We start from the raw sequence: 24,853 nt of genomic DNA on the forward strand, positions 1-24,853 counted from the left end.
CCAGGGCCAACAATCCAAGGGTAAAACCAGAGGGGGAATCCAAAGCAGGAGGTTGAGTCCAAGACCAGGGGATCCATCCGAAGTAATTAAAAACAAGAACCGGGTCAGGTCGGGACCGGCGGGGCAGGGAATCAGGAACAGGAAACTAAAACCATGACGGAGCCAGACACTGCAGGACCCCGGCTCTCACAAAAGGAGATTCAATGAGAAGCCTCAAGCAAACGCCTGCATCTGGCTTTAAAGGTGGAACTAAAGAGGGGCTGGGCAAAGGAACAGGTGTAAGCAATGGGGGAAAACGAGGAAGGGCTGGAGCGCCCTTAATTCAATTCAATTCAATTCAATTCAACTTTATTGTCATTAAACATACACAGGTGCATAGTATAATGAAAAGTGTTTCTCATTAGTCACTCAGGTGCAGTATATAAATAGGACAGAAGATAAGACAATAGACAGTGACACAATAGCAATAACAGTAACATGTAATAACATAACATAAATAACATGTAATCAAGTCATCCGAGAGCTAATGAAGCCGCTGCGTCCATGCGCGCCGCCATCTTGAATGTGCGGGAATATCCCCCTTAAGAGGAGGAGTAGCGATCGTGACATAACCACAGAGCACTCACTGGTTGTGGGGGTTGTGTTAGCCTTGAGAAACTGCCCAATTGTTCAGCCCACGCGACAGCCCTGCAATCCCACATGCATACAAGGCAAGGACTGCGGCTCTAGCAGGATCTCCACATGCAGATCCGCTCCAGGTTTTACCGGCTGCCGGCTCCCCTGAAGAAGCCAAGAGCAGAGGAGCTGTGAAGCGTCATCTGACCCCCTTTTCCCAGGAGCCTGTCTGGGAGCCCACAACTATCCAGAACAATCCCACACCGTCGGAAGGTGTCAGACAGTATCTTCCCTGTGTGATAACCAGTGACTGTGATCTGTGCCCAGTGATCAGGGGTTAATCAGAGGTCAGAATCCTCTCATTCTGCATGATCTAGCTGAACCAGAAACAAAACCAACTTAAAACTGAGAACGTAGCAGTCTTAGTCTTAATGGAGAGTGTGTGTTTGTCTTTAGGAGCTGAAAGCAGTCAACCAGTTCACATTCATCCTGTCATTCAGTCCTTTAAGGGGTTGAGTGTGTAACTGAGATCTGGGCAGGAGCGAAAACCCGGCGTGCGGTCCAGGATCCGCACCCCTGGGCTAGCGGCCTCACTGACCGACTCCCCGTCTTCTCTGCAGGTGTGAGCAGCACCAACAAGAAGAAGTTTGAGAAGGAGATGTCCCAGACCGGATTCAGCGCGCTCTACAACGAGGTGAGTCGGGGTAGCAGTGTAGCACAGCAGACAGGGTCCCGGACTCCTCACCAGGAGGTTGTGGGTTCGAATCCACGGTGGGGTGGTGCTGTTGTACGCTTTGCGTCACACCCGTCACCCCCCAGTGGATCCCAGTAAACACATCCAGCCGAGACGGGGCGACCGGGCGGGGTGTGAAATGCCTCGTGCCCGAGGCGGTTTGACTCTCGGCCCGCGACATCGCCCGGCCTGCGGTCCCGTTGCGTGAACCGGACAAGCTCCTTTGCTCCAGAACCTGCCCTGAAGTGAGGTGTGTGTGCTGGAGGTGACCCGGTCAAGCTCAGCTAGTGGGCTGTAGGGAGGTTCTCAGGCAGTGGTCACCAAGAGACATCGGGGCAGCTCACGGGGGGGAGACAGGGGGTGCGTGTGTTCTTGAGACTTCTCCCAGCCCTTCTGCTGCACAAATTAAAGCTCATTCCCACTCCCACATTCCCACTGGACAGCGCTGTGACTGGACGCCCACAAAGGAAGACCTCGTGGGAGAAATTCGGTTTTAATTCCGCCATATTATCCCTGTGGGCAGCATGGTGGTGCAGTGGTGAGTGTGACTGCCTCGCAGTGCCGGGGCCCTGGACTCAATGCTGGCCCTAGGGTGCTGTCTGTGTGGAGTGTGCATGTTCTCCCCATGTTTGCAGAGGCTTCCTCCAGGTGCTCCAGTTTCCTCCCAAGTTCAACAGACACGCTGGGAGGTTAATCGGCTTCTGGTGTGAGTGCGTGTCTACCCTGTGATGGACTGACATCCTGTCCAGGGCGAATCCTGCCTCGTGCTGATTGCTTGCTGGGACAGACTGCAGCTCTTCCACAACCTTGTACCATTTAAAGTGGGGGTGTGGAACAAGCTGCCCAGCCATGTTGTTAAAGCCGATACTCTGACTTCTTACAAGACACAGCTGGTTGAGCTCCTCCAGTCAGGACAGGAGGCTCTGCTTTGCACACAGGGTGGTGGGAGTGTGGAACAAGCTGCCCTGCCATGTTGTTAAAGCCGATACTCTGACTTCTTACAAGACACAGCTGGTTGAGCTCCTCCAGTCAGGACAGGAGGCTCTGCTTTGCACACAGGGTGGTGGGAGTGTGGAACAAGCTGCCCTGCCATGTTGTTAAAGCCGATACTCTGACTTCTTACAAGACACAGCTGGTTGAGCTCCTCCAGTCAGGACAGGAGGCTCTGCTTTGCACACAGGGTGGTGGGAGTGTGGAACAAGCTGCCCTGCCGTGCTGTTAAAGCCGATACCCTGACTTCTCTCTAGAAACTCCCAAACAGGACGGGTGGGCTGCATGGCCCCCTCTATCTCATGACCTTTCAAATGTTCTTAAAAATGAATGTTTTTGACCATACGAAGAAGCCAAAGTGAGTCAGATTTGGGGGTTGTCTGGGCCGTGGCGGGGCTTGTTCTCTCCCAGGCCCGAGGCAGGAGAGTACACCTGTGCTGCAGGGCCAATGGAGCGTGTTTGTCCACAGAGCGTCTGATAACGGTCCTCTCCCTCTGCTCTCAGGACTCCTTAATGTTGGGGGCGGTGGGCTACAACAACTGGCAAGGCTCCGTCAGCGAAATCTCCCCCGGTCTGTCCGAGACCCCTGTCATCCCGGTGAATGTGTCCGAAGACTCTTACCTGGGTGAGTCAGAGACGAACAGCCCCCCCCAGGGGCAGGCGGGTCGTACCAGCAGGCATTGCGGCTCCCGGAGGAGCTCCCGGTCCGGATCCGCTCCAGGTTTTACCAGCTGCCGGCTCCCCCGCAGGGCCCGGAGGCGTCAGTGTCATCCGACCCACTGTTCCCACGGGCCTCTGTGAAAACCTGGACCGGATCGGGGGGCCCGGCTTCTGGGTAAGCCCGGCTGGACAGACCCGCGGGAGCTTCCGGCAGCTGCCCTCTGCAGGAAGCGTCATCATCATGGCCCGCGAGCGGCCTGAGAGGTGTGTGAGAGCGCCCGGCGCCCCCTGGCGTCTCTGACCCGCCCCGCGGTTTTCTCTCCCGCCCAGGCTACGCGCTGGCCCGCGGGCTCAGGGGTCCCTTCTCCCTGCTGGCGGCGGGGGCTCCCCGCGCCGAACACCGGGGCACCGTCCTGCTCTTCCGGAAGTCCGAAAGCAGCACCCGCTGGGAGGAGGCGTTCCGGCTGTCGGGACAACAGGTAGAGTTGGGCCGCCGGTCCCAGGACCCCTCAGTCACCGCACCCGGAGCCAGGGCTAGGGCTCTGTAGCCAGCAGGAGGGGCTACAGCGCCCTAGACGGAGACAGGAGTCAAGGGCGGGTCTGCGGGTGAGCTCCTGCTTCCTGACAGGAATCTGAGGTAGCGCAGAAGAAGCACCGGCAAGACCACTGAAAACACAAGAATGATCGCAGATCAGGGGTCGCTTTGGTAGCTTAACCATTCTGTCTTCGATTATACGAAGTAAGAATGGTACGCCACTATAAAGCCGTACTATCCGGAGAGCGATAAAGAGACAACGTGCCCACATCCTCCCCCGTGTGCTCTATAAGATAAGAGATCAGATCACTTTATGAGCCATATACAGTTTCTTGCATTAGGAATTGGTCTTTTCCCCGACCCCTATCATGCCCCCTGCTGGCAAGTAATAGGCAACAGCTCTCACTGACAGCGCCGCAGGCCACTGGGGTGGATGACTCTCTCTCTTCCCTGTTGGGCGGTTAGGGTAAGGGTTAGAATGAAGCTTCTTCAGAAGGGAACTCTGGGCATAGATTCAGACTGCAATGCCAATTTTGTCTAAGTGGGGGCCCCACCTCAGCCTGGCTCCAGTCCTGGCTCCAGTCCCATCAGCTGCAGGACTGCACGCGCCAGCGCATGTAGTCTTTACAGGACCTGTGCCCACAGGGCGTGGGGTTCTGTAGGTGTGTGGTTTCCTAGTTGAGAAACTCCCGGTTTCCTCTTCTTGCTGCAAGCTTCCTGTAGTTGCATTAGGCTCAGGGGTTCCTGCCAGCTTGGTTTCATGTTTCCGGTTCATGTTGTTGACACACGTAGGCTCTGCAAATCCTCTCTGCAGCACTCTCCCCTGTTGCAAAAACCAATGAAGATCTTAATCTTCAGTTCACCCTTATCTAGCCTCACCAGGCTGAACTGTAGGAAACGTCCCCTGCAGTAGCCATCCATCCACCCATCCTCTAACTGCCCCTGCCAACTCGGGGGGCTGGGGGAGCTGGAGCGCGTCCCAGCAGTCCATCGCGGGACAGACACAGACACGCACACTCGCACCCGGGTCCATCTTCCCCGGAGACAATCCACCCACCAGCACAGTCTTTGGATTGTGGGAGGCAAACCGGAGCAGCCAGAGGAAATCCACGCGAACACAAAGACAACACGCAGACTCCCCACAGACAGAACCCCAGCAATTGAACCCAGGGCCCCAGAGCTGCGAGGCGGCAGCGATGATCGCCACAGCGCCATAAGAAGGCCTTTATTTGTCCTTGTTCGTGCTCCCCACTGCGGCTCCATGCTGTCCTCTGCTGCTGCCCATTTTACAGCATGCCTGCTCCACTGTAGTTTCTCCCATAGTCCCTGTGAAAGTGATTCTCTGCTGCTGTTGTGGCTCTGGTCTCTGCTGCAACAGGGCTGCCTGACTGGCTGTCGGAAAACATAGAAACACGCTCCCCCTTTCCCCCTTTCCATCCTAGATCGGCTCCTACTTTGGAGGGGAGCTGTGCTCCCTGGATGTGGACTCAGACAACCAGACTGACTTTCTCCTGGTGGGGGCGCCACTGCACTATGAGGACCAGAGAGAGGGGATGGTGTTTGTGTACAAAGTGGCTGACGAGGTGAGGACAGCAGCTCACCAGAGAAGGCAGGAATAACCCGTTTACTAATGTATGATGTCGGAAAGGGCTCACTACATTATAGCTTATAGAAAAAACACCCATTTCAGTGCAGTGCAGACTGACACAGTATATTGTAGAACAGTGTGATCTAATACAGCATGGAGCTCTGTGTGGTGATACCCTATAGTAGACTCTAGACCAGTACAATATGTTAATACACAGAGTAGAGTTCACTAACAGACCAACAGTAATCCCTTAATCCTTCATGTTTAATAAACAGACAACCTCCTGTAACGTTGGATCTTAGCTGACCAGATGTCCAGAAATGAACAAATCGGGTATCCAAATCTTAGTTGGCCAGGTGGCCTGACCCTCTGCCTTCTTACACATGTTCAGGCTGTAGGTAACCTGCTTGTGTTGCAGACAAGAAGCACTTGATGGGAATAATAAGCGCACTGTACCCTGGGAATGCCTGCTAGAGTGAGAAACCGTGCTGCAGCTCCAGCCTTATTCTGATTGACCTGTTCCTGTTATTTTCTGGGCTCGCGGCTCTCGAGTAGAGTCCTGGATAGACAAAGTCAACAGTGAAGGAACCTGTTCTATTCCAATGGCTTCCTATGACCTGCAATCCATTTCTCTTAGCTCCATGGCTCATGTCTGGGGTCCTGGTGTCTATGGGCCATTCATCACGGTCACAATGCTGTTGTTGGAGCAGTCCAGGGATGTGTCCTCTCAGCGCAAGGGGAGGAATGTGCACTGACTCCCTGTCCCGCTCCATGGTCATGTGCCGTTACCTCTCCACACAGGGGTTCCTCTCCCCGGTTCAGAACATCAGCGGGGCGACCAGTTCGCCCTTCTCCCGGTTCGGCTCGGCCATGGCCTCTCTACAAGACCTCAATGGCGACGGGCTCGATGATGTGGCAGTGGGGGCGCCTCTAGAGAATGACCACCGGGGGGCTCTCTACATCTACCTGGGTGACAGAGAAGATGGAATCAAGGCTCAGTACAGCCAGGTAGAGAGAGTAACTAATTAACAGAGACTTACTGTACTGTACTTAATTTACAGTTAGTACAGACACACTGACTGACTGGATACTCCAGTACATTAACACTGCACTGAGAGAGAGGGGTTCATACAGACACACTGACTGACTGGACACTCCAGTACATTAACACTGCACTGAGAGAGAGGGGTTCATACAGACACACTGACTGACTGGACACTCCAGTACATTAACACTGCACTGAGAGAGAGGGGTTCATACAGACACACTGACTGACTGGACACTCCAGTACATTAACACTGCACTGAGAGAGAGGGGTTCATACAGACACACTGACTGGACTGCATTAGCACTGCATTTTGGTTCAAATCGGTTCTGTGTCTTTGTCTGTCCAGCATATCCTTGCAGAGACCCTGTCTCCTAGGCTCAGGTACTTTGGTCACTCTGTCAGCGGCTTGATGGACCTGAGTGCAGACGGACTGACGGACATCACAGTGGGGGCGATGGGAGATGTGATTGTTCTCAGGTAAATCAGCACTGTTATCCAGACACCGGTCACAGACACGACGTCCACTGCCCTGACTGACCACCTTACTGTCTGGTGTCCAGACACTGGTCACTGTCATGGCGTCCGCTGTCCTGACTGACCACCTTACTGTCCTGTGTCCAGACACTGGTCACGGTTACGGCGTCCGCTGTCCTGACTGACCACCTTACTGTCTGGTGTCCAGACACTGGTCACAGAGACAATGTCCACTGTCCTGACTGACCACCCCACTGTCCGGTGTCCAGACACAGGTCACGGACACGATGTCCACTGTCCTGTCTGACCACACGACCTCCTGAGCTCTGTGCTGTCCTCTCCAGGTCCCGGCCTGTCCTCAGTGTGTGGGGGCGTCTGTCCTTCGAGCCGACCCAGATCTCCCTGGCCCACTTCGACTGCCTGGGAGTGAGCTCCGAGAGCCCCGTCCTGAACCTGACCGTGTGCTTCAGTGTGGAGCTGGACACTAAAAACACACCCGGTGAGGAGCCAGATACTGTGGATTGACTGCAGCTCACTGACCCTCCCCTGCGCCCCCTTTCCACTCTCACATCACTGACCCCTCCCCTGCGCCCCCTTTCCTCTCTCACATCACTGACCCTCCCCTGCGCCCCCTTTCCTCTCTCACATCACTGACCCTCCCCTGCGCCCCCTTTCCACTCTCACATCACTGACTCCTCCCCTGCGCCCCCTTTCCACTCTCACATCACTGACCCTCCCCTGCGCCCCCTTTCCTCTCTCACATCACTGACCCCTCCCCTGCGCCCCCTTTCCTCTCTCACATCACTGACCCCTCCCCTGCGCCCCCTTTCCTCTCTCACATCACTGACCCTCCCCTGCGGCCCCTTTCCTCTCTCACATCACTGACCCCTCCCCTGCGCCCCCTTTCCACTCTCACATCACTGACCCCTCCCCTGCGCCCCCTTTCCACTCTCACATCACTGACCCCTCCCCTGCGCCCCCTTTCTCTCTCACATCACTGACCCCTCCCCTGCGCCCCCTTTCCTCTCTCACATCACTGACCCTCCCCTGCGCCCCCTTTCCTCTCTCACATCACTGACCCTCCCCTGCGCCCCCTTTCCTCTCTCACATCACTGACCCCTCCCCTGCGCCCCCTTTCCTCTCTCACATCACTGACCCCTCCCCTGCGCCCCCTTTCCTCTCTCACATCACTGACCCTCCCCTGCGGCCCCTTTCCTCTCTCACATCACTGACCCTCCCCTGCGCCCCCTTTCCTCTCTCACATCACTGACCCCTCCCCTGCGCCCCCTTTCCTCTCTCACATCACTGACCCTCCCCTGCGCCCCCTTTCCACTCTCACATCACTGACCTCTCCCCTGCGCCCCCTTTCCTCTCTCACATCACTGACCCTCCCCTGCGCCCCCTTTCCTCTCTCACATCACTGACCCTCCCCTGCGCCCCCTTTCCTCTCTCACATCACTGACCCTCCCCTGCGCCCCCTTTCCTCTCTCACATCACTGACCCCTCCCCTGCGCCCCCTTTCCTCTCTCACATCACTGACCCTCCCCTGCGCCCCCTTTCCACTCTCACATCACTGACCCTCCCCTGCGCCCCCTTTCCTCTCTCACATCACTGACCCTCCCCTGCGCCCCCTTTCCTCTCTCACATCACTGACCCTCCCCTGCGCCCCCTTTCCTCTCTCACATCACTGACCCTCCCCTGCGCCCCCTTTCCTCTCTCACATCACTGACCCTCCCCTGCGCCCCCTTTCCTCTCTCACATCACTGACCCCTCCCCTGCGCCCCCTTTCCTCTCTCACATCACTGACCCCTCCCCTGCGCCCCCTTTCCTCTCTCACATCACTGACCCTCCCCTGCGCCCCCTTTCCTCTCTCACATCACTGACCCCTCCCCTGCGCCCCCTTTCCTCTCTCACATCACTGACCCTCCCCTGCGCCCCCTTTCCTCTCTCACATCACTGACCCCTCCCCTGCGCCCCCTTTCCTCTCTCACATCACTGACCCTCCCCTGCGCCCCCTTTCCACTCTCACATCACTGACCCTCCCCTGCGCCCCCTTTCCTCTCTCACATCACTGACCCTCCCCTGCGCCCCCTTTCCTCTCTCACATCACTGACCCCTCCCCTGCGCCCCCTTTCCTCTCTCACATCACTGACCCTCCCCTGCGCCCCCTTTCCTCTCTCACATCACTGACCCCTCCCCTGCGCCCCCTTTCCTCTCTCACATCACTGACCCCTCCCCTGCGCCCCCTTTCCTCTCTCACATCACTGACCCTCCCCTGCGCCCCCTTTCCTCTCTCACATCACTGACCCTCCCCTGCGCCCCCTTTCCTCTCTCACATCACTGACCCTCCCCTGCGCCCCCTTTCCTCTCTCACATCACTGACCCTCCCCTGCGCCCCCTTTCCTCTCTCACATCACTGACCCTCCCCTGCGCCCCCTTTCCTCTCTCACATCACTGACCCTCCCCTGCGCCCCCTTTCCACTCTCACATCACTGACCCCTCCCCTGCGCCCCCTTTCCTCTCTCACATCACTGACCCCTCCCCTGCGCCCCCTTTCCTCTCTCACATCACTGACCCTCCCCTGCGCCCCCTTTCCTCTCTCACATCACTGACCCTCCCCTGCGCCCCCTTTCCTCTCTCACATCACTGACCCCTCCCCTGCGCCCCCTTTCCTCTCTCACATCACTGACCCCTCCCCTGCGCCCCCTTTCCTCTCTCACATCACTGACCCCTCCCCTGCGCCCCCTTTCCTCTCTCACATCACTGACCCCTCCCCTGCGCCCCCTTTCCTCTCTCACATCACTGACCCTCCCCTGCGCCCCCTTTCCTCTCTCACATCACTGACCCTCCCCTGCGCCCCCTTTCCTCTCTCACATCACTGACCCCTCCCCTGCGCCCCCTTTCCACTCTCACATCACTGACCCTCCCCTCCGCCCCCTTTCCTCTCTCACATCACTGACCCCTCCCCTGCGCCCCCTTTCCACTCTGACTGTGACCATCAGTGACCCCACTCCAATCCTGTACCCCACTGCTTTACAAATTACTCTCATAACCATATATCCCACTTCCCTATACCAGAGTAGCCCGATGCCCTGTGTCCTTAAGCTCATCACTACACCCTGCACCCCAGTCCCCCTCTGTACCCCTGACTGTCAGTGTGGTGTGTCCGAGCCCAGATACCTCTGGCCTGAATGTGACGTACCAGCTGGACCTGGACAGTGTGAGGCAGAGGAGCCGGGCGACGTTCAGCGGATCTAAGCTGGACCTGAGGAAGATCCAGGACACAGTCCAGCTACCGCAGAGAATAACCTGCCACACCAAGAGTGTCTACATGGAGGTAGGAGACCCCACACTGGTATAGGTGACACTCCTGAACAGATCACTTATTCCCACACAGTCTGTATCACTCCTATACTGATCAATTATTCCCACACAGTCTGTATCACTCCTATACTGATCACTTATTCCCACACAGTCTGTATCACTCCTGTACAGATCACTTATTCCCACACAGTCTGTATCACTCCTGTACAGATCACTTATTCCCACACAGTCTGTATCTATCCTATACTGATCACTTATTCCAACACAGTCTGTATCACTCCTGTACAGATCACTTATTCCCACACAGTCTGTATCACTCCTATACTGATCACTTATTCCCACACAGTCTGTATCACTCCTGTACAGATCACTTATTCCCACACAGTCTGTCTCACTCCTGTACAGATCACTTATTCCCACAGTCTGTATCACTCCTGAACAGATCACTTATTCCCACACAGTCTGTATCACTCCTGTACAGATCACTTATTCCCACACAGTCTGTATCACTCCTGTACAGATCACTTATTCTCACACAGTCTGTCTCACTCCTGTACAGATCACTTATTCCCACAGTCTGTATCACTCCTGAACAGATCACTTATTCCTACACAGTCTGTATCACTCCTGAACAGATCACTTTTTCCCACAGTCTGTATCACTCCTATACTGATCACTTATTCCCACACAGTCTGTATCACTCCTGAACAGATCACTTATTCCTACACAGTCTGTATCACTCCCGTACCGATCACTTATTCCCACACAGTCTGTATCACTCCTGTACAGATCACTTATTCCCACACAGTCTGTATTATAACCGTACAGATCACTTATTGTCACATAGTCTGTATCACTCCTATACTGATCACTTATTCCCACACAGTCTGTCTCACTCCTATACTGATCACTTATTCCCACACAGTCTGTATCACTCCTGTACAGATCACTTATTCCCACACAGTCTGTATCACTCCTGTACAGATCACTTATTCCCACACAGTCTGTATCACTCCTATACTGATCACTTATTCCCACACAGTCTGTATTATAACCGTACAGATCACTTATTCTCACATAGTCTGTATCACTCCTGAATAGTTCACTTATTCCCACACAGTCTTTATCACCTCTATTGATCTACTGATCACTTATTCTGTTGTAATCTGTGCACATCCTGAGTCTGACTGCATGACGCTCTCCAGTGGGGCCCGGTGTGCCGTCCTCTCTCTTTATACTTCACTCCAGGTGTCACTGTATTTCAGCCTGAAGCGGTGCCTCCTAGTGGCAGCTCAGTTCATGTCCCTAAAACCTCCCGCGAGCTGAGGAGCTGGGATAGGACAGGAAAACCACGGCGGCGCCCATGAAAACGCCCTCGCCCTCTCGCCGTGTCCCGATCTGGGAGAGCCAGCCGCAGAGCAACGCGAACACGCGGCCCCCGAAGCCATACGCTTCGCAAGCTGCCCTGAAACCTCCCCACCGTTCTTTTGCAGAACTGCGTCAAGGACACGGTCTCTCCTGTCAAGATCAAACTGACCTTCTCGCAGACAGAGGGCCCCAGCTCCCCTGCTCTGACCCCCATCCTCAACATCGACAGCAGGAACGTCGAGTACATCGAGGTAAGCCCCTCTCTCTCTCGCAGCGGTATGTTCAACATGGACATTCGGCAGGGAGGTGCGCCCTGCAGCAGCGGTGGGGAGGGGTCTGTCCTCGTCCTGTAGGGGGCGCTGTGTCTGCAAGGTTTTCGAGCTCTCCTCAAGGCAGCGGCCTCCAGAGGTTAAGAGATGAGTTAGGATGAAAACCGGGACCAGACCAGCAGGTCCCGAGTTTGGGCGCCTCTTTCCCTGCAGTCTGTGGAAAAAAATTACTATGACTGCAGTTAGAATAACGTTAGAGGAATAGTCGTGGAGCACATGACAGAGATATAACAGACAGAATGTAATTGCTGAAATTAATTCCTTACTGCAGTGTTTCACAGCCTCAGGATTGTGCTGCAGCCGACTTCTCAATCATAGGCTGATTTATTTCACATTTCTACTCCAGGCCAGCTTTTGGAATAGGATCGATCCCTGTGCTCATGGGGGAAGGTCAGGACCCTTTCGCCCTCACTCAGGTGTGTGAGCTGGAGTTGACCAATCAGACTTGAGCACCGACTCACGGTGGGCGGGTCTGACACAGTGCCCCTCCCATCGTGGGCGGGCCCAATACATTGTCACTCCCATTGTGGGTGTGCCAGATAGAGTGACACTCCCCTCGTGGGCGTGTCAGACACATTGCCACACCCTGCCCCCCCCCCCCCCCCGCCACTATAGGCGTTTTCTTAGACCCAAGGACCAAGTGTAGAAACCAGTCTATACCAGCAAGCAAATCAGTTACAGCCACTAAGCAGCCCTGGGAATTAAGGGCCCAGTTGGAACAAGGCCAGTGGACGGTGGATGGAGAACCCCTGCCTGGCTGGATTGTGCGAGGACGTGTTATTCTGCCAGTTGGACCAGTGCTGCAGGACAGGGGGGGCACTGGGGGAGCAGGGGGTCTGATTGCTGTCACTCCTGCCTGTTCTCATTCCTCTTTCCAACCAACCCTTCCAAGGTTCCTTTCGAGAAGAACTGCGGTGCCAACGACACCTGCATTGCCGACCTGCACCTTGACTTCAACTTCTCGTACGTACCCCCCGCCCGTCCCGGTTCAGTGTGCCGCGCGGCCGCGTGAAGGGGCGGCGGAGCCTGAATTGACCGCTCTCTTGGCCTCCCCCAGCTCTCCCTCCCTGCTGGTGGTGCACCAGGGGCGCATCAATGTGATGGTGAAGCTGGCCAATCGGGGGGAGGACTCCTACAACACCTCTCTGCTTCTGCTCGTCCCCAGAGGCCTCTCCTTCTCCAAGATGGAAGTCATAGAGGTGAGGCGCCGGCCTGCCCTGTTCTGCAGGCGGTGGTAAAGACAGCGCGACACTTAGACTTTGTACTACGAGCTTTACTGCTGCTGAAGTGTATCTATTGCTACAATACCGTGTGCTTTACCGACTCTGTGCTGCTGCAGTGTATCTATTGCTACAGTACCGTGTGTTTTACTGACTCTGTGCTGCTGCAGTGTATCTATTGCTACAGTACCGTGTGCTTTACTGACTCTGTGCTGCTGCAGTGTATCTATTGCTACAATACCGTGTGCTTTACCGACTCTGTGCTGCTGCAGTGTATCTATTGCTACAGTACCGTGTGCTTTACCGACTCTGTGCTGCTGCAGTGTATCTATTGCTACAATACCATGTGCTTCACTGACTCTGTGCTGCTGCAGTGTATCTATTGCTACAGTACCGTGTGTTTTACTCACTCTGTGCTGCTGCAGTGTATCTATTGCTACAGTACCGTGTGCTTTACTGACTCTGTGCTGCTGCAGTGTATCTATTGCTACAATACCGTGTGCTTTACCGACTCTATGCTGCTGCAGTGTATCAATTGCTACAATACTGTGTGCTTTACTGACTCTCTGCTGCTGCAGTGTATCTATTGCTACAGTACCGTGTGTTTTACTGACTCTGTGCTGCTGCAGTGTATCTATTGCTACAGTACCGTGTGCTTTACTGACTCTGTGCTGCTGCAGTGTATCTATTGCTACAATACCGTGTGCTTTACTGACTCTGTGCTGCTGCAGTGTATCTATTGCTACAGTACCGTGTGTTTTACTGACTCTGTGCCGCTGCAGTGTATCTATTGCTACAGTACCGTGTGTTTTACTGACTCTATGCTGCTGCAGTGTATCAATTGCTACAATACTGTGTGCTTTACTGACTCTGTGCTGCTGCAGTGTATCTATTGCTACAGTACCGTGTGTTTTACTGACTCTGTGCTGCTGCAGTGTATCTATTGCTACAGTACCGTGTGTTTTACTGACTCTGTGCCGCTGCAGTGTATCTATTGCTACAGTACCGTGTGTTTTACTGACTCTGTGCTGCTGCAGTGTATCTATTGCTACAGTACCGTGTGTTTTACTGACTCTGTGCTGCTGCAGTGTATCTATTGCTACAGTACCGTGTGCTTTACTGACTCTGTGCTGCTGCAGTGTATCTATTGCTACAATACCGTGTGCTTTACCGACTCTGTGCTGCTGCAGTGTATCTATTGCTACAGTACCGTGTGCTTTACCGACTCTGTGCTGCTGCAGTGTATCTATTGCTACAATACCATGTGCTTCACTGACTCTGTGCTGCTGCAGTGTATCTATTGCTACAGTACCGTGTGTTTTACTCACTCTGTGCTGCTGCAGTGTATCTATTGCTACAGTACCGTGTGCTTTACTGACTCTGTGCTGCTGCAGTGTATCTATTGCTACAATACCGTGTGCTTTACCGACTCTATGCTGCTGCAGTGTATCAATTGCTACAATACTGTGTGCTTTACTGACTCTGTGCTGCTGCAGTGTATCTATTGCTACAGTACCGTGTGCTTTACTGACTCTGTGCTGCTGCAGTGTATCTATTGCTACAGTACCGTGTGCTTTACTGACTCTGTGCTGCTGCAGTGTATCTATTGCTACAATACCGTGTGCTTTACTGACTCTGTGCTGCTGCAGTGTATCTATTGCTACAGTACCGTGTGTTTTACTGACTCTGTGCCGCTGCAGTGTATCTATTGCTACAGTACCGTGTGTTTTACTGACTCTATGCTGCTGCAGTGTATCAATTGCTACAATACTGTGTGCTTTACTGACTCTGTGCTGCTGCAGTGTATCTATTGCTACAGTACCGTGTGTTTTACTGACTCTGTGCTGCTGCAGTGTATCTATTGCTACAGTACCGTGTGTTTTACTGACTCTGTGCCGCTGCAGTGTATCTATTGCTACAGTACCGTGTGTTTTACTGACTCTGTGCTGCTGCAGTGTATCTATTGCTACAGTACCGTGTGTTTTACTGACTCTGTGCCGCTGCAGTGTATCTATTGCTACAGTACCGTGTGCTTTACCGACTCTATGCTGCTGCAGTGTATCTATTGCTACAATACCGTGTGCTTTACTGACTCTGTGCTGCTGCAGTGTATCTATTGCTACAGTACCGTGTGTTTTACTGACTCTATGCTGCTGCAGTGTATCAATTGCTACAATACTGTGTGCTTTACTGACTCTGTGCTGCTGCAGTGTATCTATTGCTACAGTACCGTGTGTTTTACTGACTCTGTGCTGCTGCAGTGTATCTATTGCTACAGTACCGTGTGTTTTACTGACTCTGTGCCGCTGCAGTGTATCTATTGCTACAGTACCGTGTGTTTTACTGACTCTGTGCTGCTGCAGTGTATCTATTGCTACAGTACCGTGTGTTTTACTGACTCTGTGCCGCTGCAGTGTATCTATTGCTACAGTACCGTGTGCTTTACCGACTCTATGCTGCTGCAGTGTATCTATTGCTACAATACCGTGTGCTTTACTGACTCTGTGCTGCTGCAGTGTATCTATTGCTACAGTACCGTGTGTTTTACTGACTCTATGCTGCTGCAGTGTATCAATTGCTACAATACTGTGTGCTTTACTGACTCTGTGCTGCTGCAGTGTATCTATTGCTACAGTACCGTGTGCTTTACTGACTCTGTGCCGCTGCAGTGTATCTATTGCTACAATACCGTGTGCTTTACCGACTCTGTGCTGCTGCAGAGTATCTATTGATACTGTATCATGTGTTGTACTGGCTCTGTGCTACTGTAGTGTATTGATACTGTACCATGAGCTTTACTGACCCTGTGCTGTGTGCTGTAGTTCATTTATTGATACTGTACCATGAGCTTTACTGACCCAGTGCCGGGTGCTCTGTTGCAGGCTAGCCGGCGCACTCTGGCCAGTTGCAATGTAGAATCTCCGGAGAAGACTCTCTGTAGCGTCAGCCCTCCTGTCTACCGGGGCGACACCACCGTAAGAACTCGATGCTGTTGGTTTCTGTTCCTGTCTGTGACTCTCACGTCGTCTCTGTCTCTGTGTGAAACAATCCCATGCAGTAATTTATCAACAAGGGCCCTGAATCTCTCTCTCTCTACCGGTGTCTGTCACAGGCAGTATTTCTCAATCAGTTCAGAATCTCCCCTGAAGCAGATTGGAACGAGACCATGGAGATCACTGTGAAAGCACACAGGTGAGCCTCAGGACATACAGTACACAGGTGAGCATCAGGGCACACAGCACACAGGTGAGCATCAGGGGACACAGCACAGAGGTGAGCATCAAGGCACTGGTGAGTATCAGGACACAGTACACAGGTGAGCATCAGGGCACACAGCACACAGATGAGCATCAAGGCACAGGTGAGTATCAGGGCACACAGCAGACAGGTTAGCCTCAGGACACACAGTACACAGGTGAGCACCAGGGCACACAGCACATGGTTGAGCACACAGCACACAATCAACCACACAACCACGCCCCAATGAGCCCCACAGCCATGCCCTGTCAATCACACAGCCAAGCCCAGTCAACCACATAGCTACAAGTACGATCCCTTATAAAAGACCGTGTTTGAAATTCTGATGTGTTCTGCAGTGACAATGGAAAATTCTCCAATGAAACTGTCCTCACCAAGGAAATTCCAGTGCTGTTTGCCATTGACGTCACAGTCAAGGGGTGAGTCTCCTTCCGTTCCTCCATTCTCTCTCTGCACCAGCTGGGGTGACAGCTTGTGTACATTTCTAGCTCTTCATACAAGCATATGGATTGCTGTGTATGATCCACCAGGGTGGTGTGGGTAGCTATCTGGTCTTGTAATTAGAGAGTTGTCGGTTCTAATCCCAGCTGGGACAGTGCTGTTGTGCTCTTGAACAATGTATTTTACTTTACTAAAGGGTGTGGCTGACACTTTTAATCCAGGGGGGAATTTGCACCTATTTATAAAACTGTGTGTTTTACTGAAGCAGCACCTTCTTCAAGATGGCCAACAGCACTGTCTCGCATGGGATTGGAACCCACAGCCTTCCAGTTTAATTACAGGGCCCTACCTTACAGGACTGATTGATGCAGTCCAAACTGCCAGGGCTTCTTCCCTGAGCAATCCGCAGTCACACCCAGAAAAGATCGACATGCATATTCATCGCCTCGTGATGTCACATGAGTCAAAGGAAACACCTCCTGACGTGTCGTTTTCCTTCTTCAAGGCTGGATTCAAATTACTTCAATTTCACAGTGGAGGACATTGCGTCCACGGACATCAAGCATGAGTATGAGGTAAAGAATTCCCAGAATTCAGCACACCCGAACCGCTTGACCTCAGAATTGAGGGACTAAATGTCTTCAGTCCTACTTAAGGCACTGACTCCATTAAGTCAAAGTGACTATAATAAATGGGTGTTTACCTCAGTGTTTTCGCTCTGTCACAATTTGTGTAAAGGCACTACTTTGCGCACAAAGTGGTGAGGGTAGGGAACCCACTGCCCAGCCATGTTGTGAAAGCTGATACCCTGGATTCTTTCAATAGACATCTGGATGACATCCTCCAATTAGGAAAGGATTGTGGGAGTGATTGTCATTCTCGAATCGGGGATATCAGCTTGTTCCACACTCCCGCCACCCTCTGTTTAAAGTAGTGCCACCTGTTCCGGTTTCAAATGCACTTCCCTGCAGGGAAGCAGAGCATTCATATGTATTCATAAATTACTGAGACATTAATTATTGAGCTTCAGCAAGTGTGAAAATGAACAAAGATTTTCATTTATTCAGCGATGGAAGGCAGGATGGCGGAGCAGTGTTTAGCATTGCTGCCCAGCAGCACTGAGGCCCTGAACCCAATTCCTGGGGTGTTGTCTGTGTGGAGTTTGTACATTCTCCATGTTCACGTGGATTTCCTCTCACAGTCCAAAGACACGCTGGCAGGTTAATTAGCTTTTGTGAAAATCGGCCCAGGTGTGAGTGCGTGCATTTGTATCTGTGTCTGTCTGCCCTGTGACCCTCCCATTGCTTGCTGGGATAGGCTCTGGCTCCCCACCACCCTCAACAGAAGCAGTTAGAAAATGGGTACATAGGAACAGAGAAAGACGTGTCTTTCTGTGTGGAGTTTGCATGTCCACCCTGTACCGCCCTGTACGTCCAGGACAAGGCTCCAGTGTGCTCGAACCCAGGGAAATGATGGAAGAGTCATTCATGGCCAAAGTGAAGGATTTCTCTTAAGGGACGATGCATGTTGTTTCATGTAGTCCAGTATAGGCTGTTTTAGACTGTTAAAGTCACCTTTGGGGGCAGAGTGTGGCACGCCTGTGGGTGATGCCTTCAGTGCCAGGGACACCAGGGCTGTGTCTTGATCTCCTGGCTCTCTGGCGCTCTGCAGGTGAAGAATGAGGGACAGAAGGGTCTGCCCATCGACGTCGCCTTCACCATCCCCACCCAGTTTTCCAGCAACTTTTGGTGGAACGTCCAGAGTATCTCATCCGACATGGTAAGAACAGAGTCTGGCTTTCCATAGATGCTGAGAGATTTACCGATGAGGAAGAGCTATTCCATCTAAATCTGTACCTTTCACAGCTGCGGAAAAGAAGAAAATTAGTTTGTAACTATCACAAGGCTGACTTTGCACTCCCACCACTCTTTGTGTAAAGTAGCACCCCCCATATCTACTGATATACAATATATAACACAGATGTCTGTAATTTAAAGAGAACAGAGGCACTGTTCACTGTTAAAACTGTTCTTACTTGGTTTAATTAGCTGTTTCACAGTTCTGGGTGGGAGTTTAACCTTCTGTGCTTCTCATTAAGCCTTCTGTGTCCATGAGCTGGGGGCCGCGGGATTGATCTCTCTCCCTCTTTTCCCCGCAGGAGAAACTCACCCAGTGCGAGAACATAGCGTCGCAGACAGCAATGGAAATCAAAGTGAGCTCTTTCTCTCTCTCTCTCTCTCTCTCTCCCGCACTTCATCCTTCTCCTCCTCTTTGCCCATTTCTCCTCCACCCTGTCGTGTGCCTGACATCCCAAGAGTCCTCAGCAGGTGTGAGCCTGGTCAGTACCTGGATGTGAAACCTCCTGGGAAAGCTGAGGTTGCTGCTGGAAGAGGTGTTAGTAGGACCAGCAGGGGGCGCTCACCCTGTGGTCCATATGGGTCCTAATGCCCCAGTATAGTGGTGGGGACACTATACTGTAAATAGGCACTGTCCTTCGGATGAGACGTAAAACCGAGGTCCTGACTCTCTGTGGTCATTAAAAATCCCAGGGTGTTTCTTGAAAAGAGTAGGGGTGTAACCCTGGCGTCCTGGCCAAATTCCCCCTGGCCTTTCCCAATCATGGCCTCCTAATAATCCCCATCTCTGAACTGGCTTCATCACTCTGCTCCCCTCCACACTGAGAGCTGGTGTGTGGGGAGCGTTCTGGCGCACTATGGCTGCCGTTGCATCATCCAGGTGGGGCTGCACACTGGGGGTGGAGGAGGGGATCCCCATTACTTGTAAAGCACTTTGAGTGGAGTGTCCAGAAAAGTGCTATATAAGTGTAAGCAATTATTATTATTATTATTATTATTATTATTATTATTATTATTATTATTATTATTAACGATTTGACTTTTGTCACTCCCCCAAAATATCAACGGAGTCAGAACTGGGGCTTCAGCTAAGGGGCTTCATACCCCAAGAGCCCTGGATGACGTCCGCCGGTGCACCTACGATCAGTAAAAATGTTTTGGGGCTTTTGGAACGGAGAGTGTTTTGCGGATGCAGGGAAGATTGATCACAAGTACTGGGGGGCTGGACATCTGTTGTGAGTCCAACTGCAAAGACAGGCCACAGAGACAGGTGGAGCTAATGCAGCTCTTCTCTACCAGCCTGCTATTGAACGGGTCTCCACCTGCTGTCCTTCCTGCTGGCTCGGTGGCTTCAGAGCAGCAGACTGGAGCAGGTTGTGAGAAAATAGAAAACTGTCCAGGCGCCCTCTGCTGGCGAAGGGTGGTACAGCAGGCCAATAACATCACAGAGAGGGTGACACACCCCCCTCTGCTGTAAACTTACACCCTTCCCATCTGGGACACCTGTCTGCTCCCCGAGGGGGTAACATTAATGCATCTAGGAATCTGTTTCCCCCCTATTCTGTTTCACTTCTGAATAATGCGAAATAGAGACGTCTTCTTTTACTGTAGCTTTTGTGACAGCACACGTTGCTGAAACACTGTCTGCCCTGACTTCCTTGTTGGCAAGGTTTTGTGGCCGTTATGATGACTCTGCCACAAACACAAACTTTAGCACCACCCCTTCCCCCGAGGAAAGGAGTACAGTCTGACCCCTATTCCAACTCATGGCCTCATCACCTCTGCCCCCTCGCTGCTGCCGCCATGTGGCCACAGCGATTAGTGCACAGTAGTGCCTCATCTCTGATTCCTTGAATCTGCTCTTAATGCCGATCCAGATCGCGTCACAGTGGTGCAGACTGACTGTGTGTCTCTGCGTCTGTGTTTGCAGGAATGCGAAGCCTTGAAGTGCAAGGTGATCGTGTGTCAGATAGCCATGCTGGAGAAGGGCTCCTCCATCCACATCAGTTTCTCTGGGCCGTCCAGCTTTAACGTCGAGGATCTGAAAGGGGTGAGTCGTGTGAACTGGGCAGGGCATGGGTTTTTTATCATTCAGTCACTGTGCTGCTTTCTGTTTGTGAAACACAAGCCAAGGCTGCATGTGGAAACTGCAGGAAAGTGCATTTAACACAAAGAACAGGAGGCACGTCTCTACACAGAGGGTGGTGGGAGTGTGGAACAAGCTGCCCAGCCATGCTGTGAAGCATATGGCTGGATGAGATTCTGGGATCAATGATCTACACATGAGCGAATGTGTTCCCCGCCTGTGACAGTCTCCTGTTGTCCTCCATGCAGAAGCTGTCCTTCTCTGAGGAGAGGATCCAAGTGGACTTCTCCAGCTCTGCCCAGCTCAGCTACGACACCAGGCGCTACGTCCAGTACAGTAGCTCAGGGGTCAGTGTCCACGGCGTCCTCCTGCGACAGTGCAGTGGGGGTCCCTGCCGAAGAAGAGAACACTCTCAGTAGCTCCCTCTCTGACTCTCACACCCAGCCTCCTGCTGTCGTTCAGCTCCTGTGCCTCTCTGTGCCTCTCACCTCACTCCCCTCTCCTCCCTCACACTGCTTCCCAACACATTGTCTGAGTCCCCTTTAAGACCTCTGTCTCACTTCCTCTCTCAAGACTTGTCTCACTCCCCAGCTCCCTGGCTCATCTCACTGTCCCTCTCACTCCCTGTCCCACTTAGACCCTGTATCTCAAACTGTCAGTCTCACAATCGTCACTCTGCTGTCTCACTCCCTCTCCTGACACCTGTCTCACTCCCCCTCGACGCCTGTCTCACTCCCTCTCCTGACACCTGTCTCACTCCCCTCGACGCCTGTCTCACTCCCTCTCCTGACACCTGTCTCACTCCCTCTCCTTATACCTGCCTCATTCCCTCTGCTGATGCCTGTCTCACTCTCTCTTCTGATGCGTGTCTCACTCCCCCTAGACGCCTGTCTCACTCCCTCTCCTGATGTCTCACTCCCCCTTGACGCCTGTCTCACTCCCTCTTCTGATGGCTGTCTCACTGCCCCTTGATGCCTGTCTCATTGTGCCTCTCCCTCCCGCTAAGACTCAATGTCTCGGTCTGTCCCCCTCACAGCAGTATACACACATATTCCCTAAGGAGCCTCCGAAAGGCATTAGACTGAGCAGCGACATCAGTGCCACTCCGTCCTTTGTGCAATGAATGGAGCAAGATCTGTGTCTTCTCTTTTTTCCAGGACAGCAAAAACAACCAGTTCCACAAGGCAAAGGTAATGCAGTTTTTTATTGCTTACAGCCCGGCGTGGCGCTATTCCAGGACAATCAGGGCCTTTGAAAAGCTGGACTGAGTGCTCCTCTGAGTGGCTGTCACACAAGCCAGAGCTTCTTTCCAGCTTTGGCATGACCTGTCAAAAGAGCCATTTCAACACTTAACTTGGCTGACAAGTTTACCTAAGGTGACTTATAGCTGCACCCATGTGTACAGCTGGGGGGGTTTGCTGGAGCAGTTTAGGTGAAGTACCTCGATCAAGGTGAACACCAGCAGTGTCCCACCTGGGATTCGACCCCACAGCCTTCCATTTATGGGATCACATCATTTATAATAAGGTCAGATACTGGATCATTTCTGGACTGCAGACTGTACTGTATGGAAGTGTCTTTTTGTGAACCAGCTCATTGGTCAGAATCCTCAGACAGGACTGGCAGTGATACGGTCATAGGGACCGCATGGGAAGTTGGGAAGACCACCCTTCGGAAGTCTGGTCTCCTGGTCTCCGGGACGCGCTCCTGCAGTGGCAGGCTGGGAGTCTGGTGCTGAGCATCGCAGTCCTAACAGCAGTCTTCCTGTCTCTCTCCTTCAGTTCCTTACCAAGGCTGAGCTGGTGATCCCCCCTCACACCGCGTTCATCACTGGTGTGGGGATTGGAGGAGGGCTCCTGGTGCTGATCATCCTCATACTGATTCTCTATAAGGTGGGCATCCTGTCAATCAGCCGAGGAAAACCCATCAGACAGCACGTCACTCAGTCAGTCGGGGTGTCTGTGAGTGTGTCACTCAGTCAATTAGTCAGGGTGTCTGCGAGTGTGTCAGTCAATTAGTCAGGGTGTCTGCGAGTGTGTCAGTCAGTCGGGGTGTCTGCGAGTGTGTCGGTCAGTCGGGGTGTCTGCGAGTGTGTCGGTCAGTCGGGGTGTCTGCGAGTGTGTCAGTCAGTCAGTGTGTCGGTCAGTCGGGGTGTCTGTGAGTGTGTCGGTCAGTCGGGGTGTCTGCGAGTGTGTCAGTCAGTCAGTGTGTCGGTCAGTCGGGGTGTCTGTGAGTGTGTCGGTCAGTCAGTCAGTCAGTCAGTCAGTAGGGGTGTCTGTGAGTGTGTCAGTCAGTCAGTCAAGGTGTCTGCGAGGGTGTCAGTCACTCAGTCACTCAGTCACTCAGTCAGTCGGGGTGTCTGTGAGTGTGTGAGTGTGTCAGTCAGTCAGTCAGTCAGTCGGGGTGTCTGCGAGGGTGTCATCTGTGAAATGTCATCTCTGCTCCTCAGCTGGGCTTCTTCAAGAGGAACAAGCACAACTACGAGCAGGAAAGAGAGCAGGCGGCGATGCACGGCGAGCCCGGGGCCGAGCCGGACCCCGAGGCGGGGCAGGACGAGGGGGCCGTCCCGGGCAAGGCCCCGGCGGAGAAGAAGGGGCTCCTGGGTAGTGACACCCCAGAGGGCGGCACGGACGATGAAATGGCCAATGGCAAGGAGGGGGTGAAGAACGGCAGCGAAGCCCAGGCGGAGAGCAAGTGAGGTCATCAGAGACGCCAGGCGCCCACAGACAACAGCTTCCTTCCGGCTGATGGCGACTCCGGCCCGGGAAAGCCCACTTCTGCCGGAGCTCGGCAGGCGCCGCTCAAAGTCACCCGTCTGGGGGAACGGCTGTGTATTTATCCTCCCGGCTGTCTTATTTTTCCTATCATATAATCGAACAAGAACTTGATTTTTTTTTTGCCTTTCTCTGAACCACTCTCGGACCTGCAGGCTCGCCCCAGGGCCGCTCCCCCCTCGCCCCCCCGCGCTGGGACACCCGGAGGGCCCCAGTCCAGCCGGGCGCTTCTCAACCAGAGACACCTGGGGCACTTCAGTCACCTTACACTCCCTAAAACAGGCGAGTCCTTCGAAGGGATCCCTGCCCTTTATAGTGCCCCCCCCCCCTCAGTCCACCGCCGTCACTCCTGGCTGGAGGGATCCAATTAACACACCGAGCTGACCTTGAGCTCCACGTCTTCGCGCACTGAGGCTTCAGGGGCGATCTGCAAGACCTGCTGGGCGCAGGCCCCCGCGATCAGGGCTGCAGGTCCACACAGCAGGAAGGCTGTCCCATTCGGGAGCACGTCGGAGACGAGGGGGGTCTTCATTCCAGCTCAGCCCACGAACGGCCCGGATCAGCTCGTTCTCTTGTACTTCCAGTACGTCCGGGACCGGGATCCGGACAGCCCTGGTCTCGGCAGCTGCAGCTCGGCAGTTCTGAGATGTGCGCTGTGAGACGGGCACCGTGCCTGCCCGTGCTCACAGGAGCGGATTCTGCCTGGCGACGGGCGAGGTGTGGGACTAACGGGGCCGCTCTGCCGTTTGAGGAAGAGGATAGACGACTGGGAGACTGGAGTGCAATGATGTAAAATAACGCTGTCTGCTCTGAATGGGTGAAGCCGGAGCCTTCTCTCCCAGTCCTCACTGGAGACGTACTTTTCTCTGCAGGATTCAGGTTACAGTTAACTCCTCTGTACAGTGAGCCAGGAATCAATCAGAAAGCTACAGCGAGAGCGATCCTGTCACGACTGTAGTCCCTCCTCCTTAAGGTGCTCCGGCTCGTTCACTTTTGAGTTGATTTAGTGCACCTGCTCCTGGTTTCTGCCTCCCTATAAGAGCCAGACGCTCACTCTGTTCCGGGCTCTGCATTGGTTCCCATATTGGAGCGTCTGGTCCCGTTTCCTCCCTGTTCCCCCCGACCCTCCACCGCATCCCGCTCTGGTTTGTGATCCTGTTTGTCTTCGTCTCGGGTGGACCGCCCGGCTTTGGACTTTTGCCTCATCTTGGATTGCCCTTTGGACTCTGTTTTGGACAGTTTGCCCCGGACTCACCCCCCAGAACACCTGCGCACCTTGGACACGCCCCCTGTTTTCATCCCCGCCTCCTGCATGCCTTTTTTTTCCCCCGTGTTTTCCTCACTCATCCCCAGATTGTGTCGTCTGCATAGGGTCCCAAAAGAACCCTTTCCTTACAGATCCTGGGTGGCACTATGGGTGTAAATAATTCTTATGAGTTTTGCTCTCCAACACTTAAAATAAATCCTTTAAAGACGGAGTGCGGTCTTCTTTCTCTCTTCCTACCGCGTTGGCGGCAGCTGTGTATGAAAGGGGTCTCCACAATGGACACAAGG

The 24,853-nt window shown here is 53.4% G+C and overlaps 1 protein-coding gene across 2 annotated transcripts in view; it reads left to right on the forward strand.

Moving 5' to 3' along the window:
• The window catches only part of LOC148660546 (integrin alpha-M), a 62,400-nt gene extending 37,623 nt beyond the window's left edge, over positions 1-24,777 (forward strand). For both annotated transcript variants that reach the window (XM_088634371.1, XM_088634370.1), the window contains 22 exons: positions 1,236-1,309; positions 2,843-2,963; positions 3,329-3,477; positions 4,976-5,116; positions 5,923-6,129; positions 6,516-6,646; positions 6,988-7,142; positions 9,820-9,980; positions 11,461-11,586; positions 12,557-12,627; positions 12,722-12,863; positions 15,767-15,859; positions 15,997-16,076; positions 16,481-16,561; positions 17,089-17,158; positions 18,255-18,362; positions 18,742-18,795; positions 20,370-20,489; positions 20,774-20,872; positions 21,683-21,715; positions 22,307-22,417; positions 22,975-24,777. In XM_088634371.1, coding sequence (XP_088490497.1) covers positions 1,236-1,309; positions 2,843-2,963; positions 3,329-3,477; positions 4,976-5,116; positions 5,923-6,129; positions 6,516-6,646; positions 6,988-7,142; positions 9,820-9,980; positions 11,461-11,586; positions 12,557-12,627; positions 12,722-12,863; positions 15,767-15,859; positions 15,997-16,076; positions 16,481-16,561; positions 17,089-17,158; positions 18,255-18,362; positions 18,742-18,795; positions 20,370-20,489; positions 20,774-20,872; positions 21,683-21,715; positions 22,307-22,417; positions 22,975-23,223 — 2,576 coding nt within the window. In that variant the 3' untranslated portion in view covers positions 23,224-24,777. The remainder of the gene's footprint in view (positions 1-1,235; positions 1,310-2,842; positions 2,964-3,328; positions 3,478-4,975; positions 5,117-5,922; positions 6,130-6,515; positions 6,647-6,987; positions 7,143-9,819; positions 9,981-11,460; positions 11,587-12,556; positions 12,628-12,721; positions 12,864-15,766; positions 15,860-15,996; positions 16,077-16,480; positions 16,562-17,088; positions 17,159-18,254; positions 18,363-18,741; positions 18,796-20,369; positions 20,490-20,773; positions 20,873-21,682; positions 21,716-22,306; positions 22,418-22,974) is intronic.
• Positions 24,778-24,853: the final 76 nt, after the last annotated feature.

Source organism: Lepisosteus platostomus, chromosome 6, assembly GCF_059453375.1.
Source record: "Lepisosteus platostomus isolate fLepPlt1 chromosome 6, fLepPlt1.hap1, whole genome shotgun sequence".
Classification (NCBI taxonomy): Eukaryota; Metazoa; Chordata; class Actinopteri; order Semionotiformes; family Lepisosteidae; genus Lepisosteus; species Lepisosteus platostomus.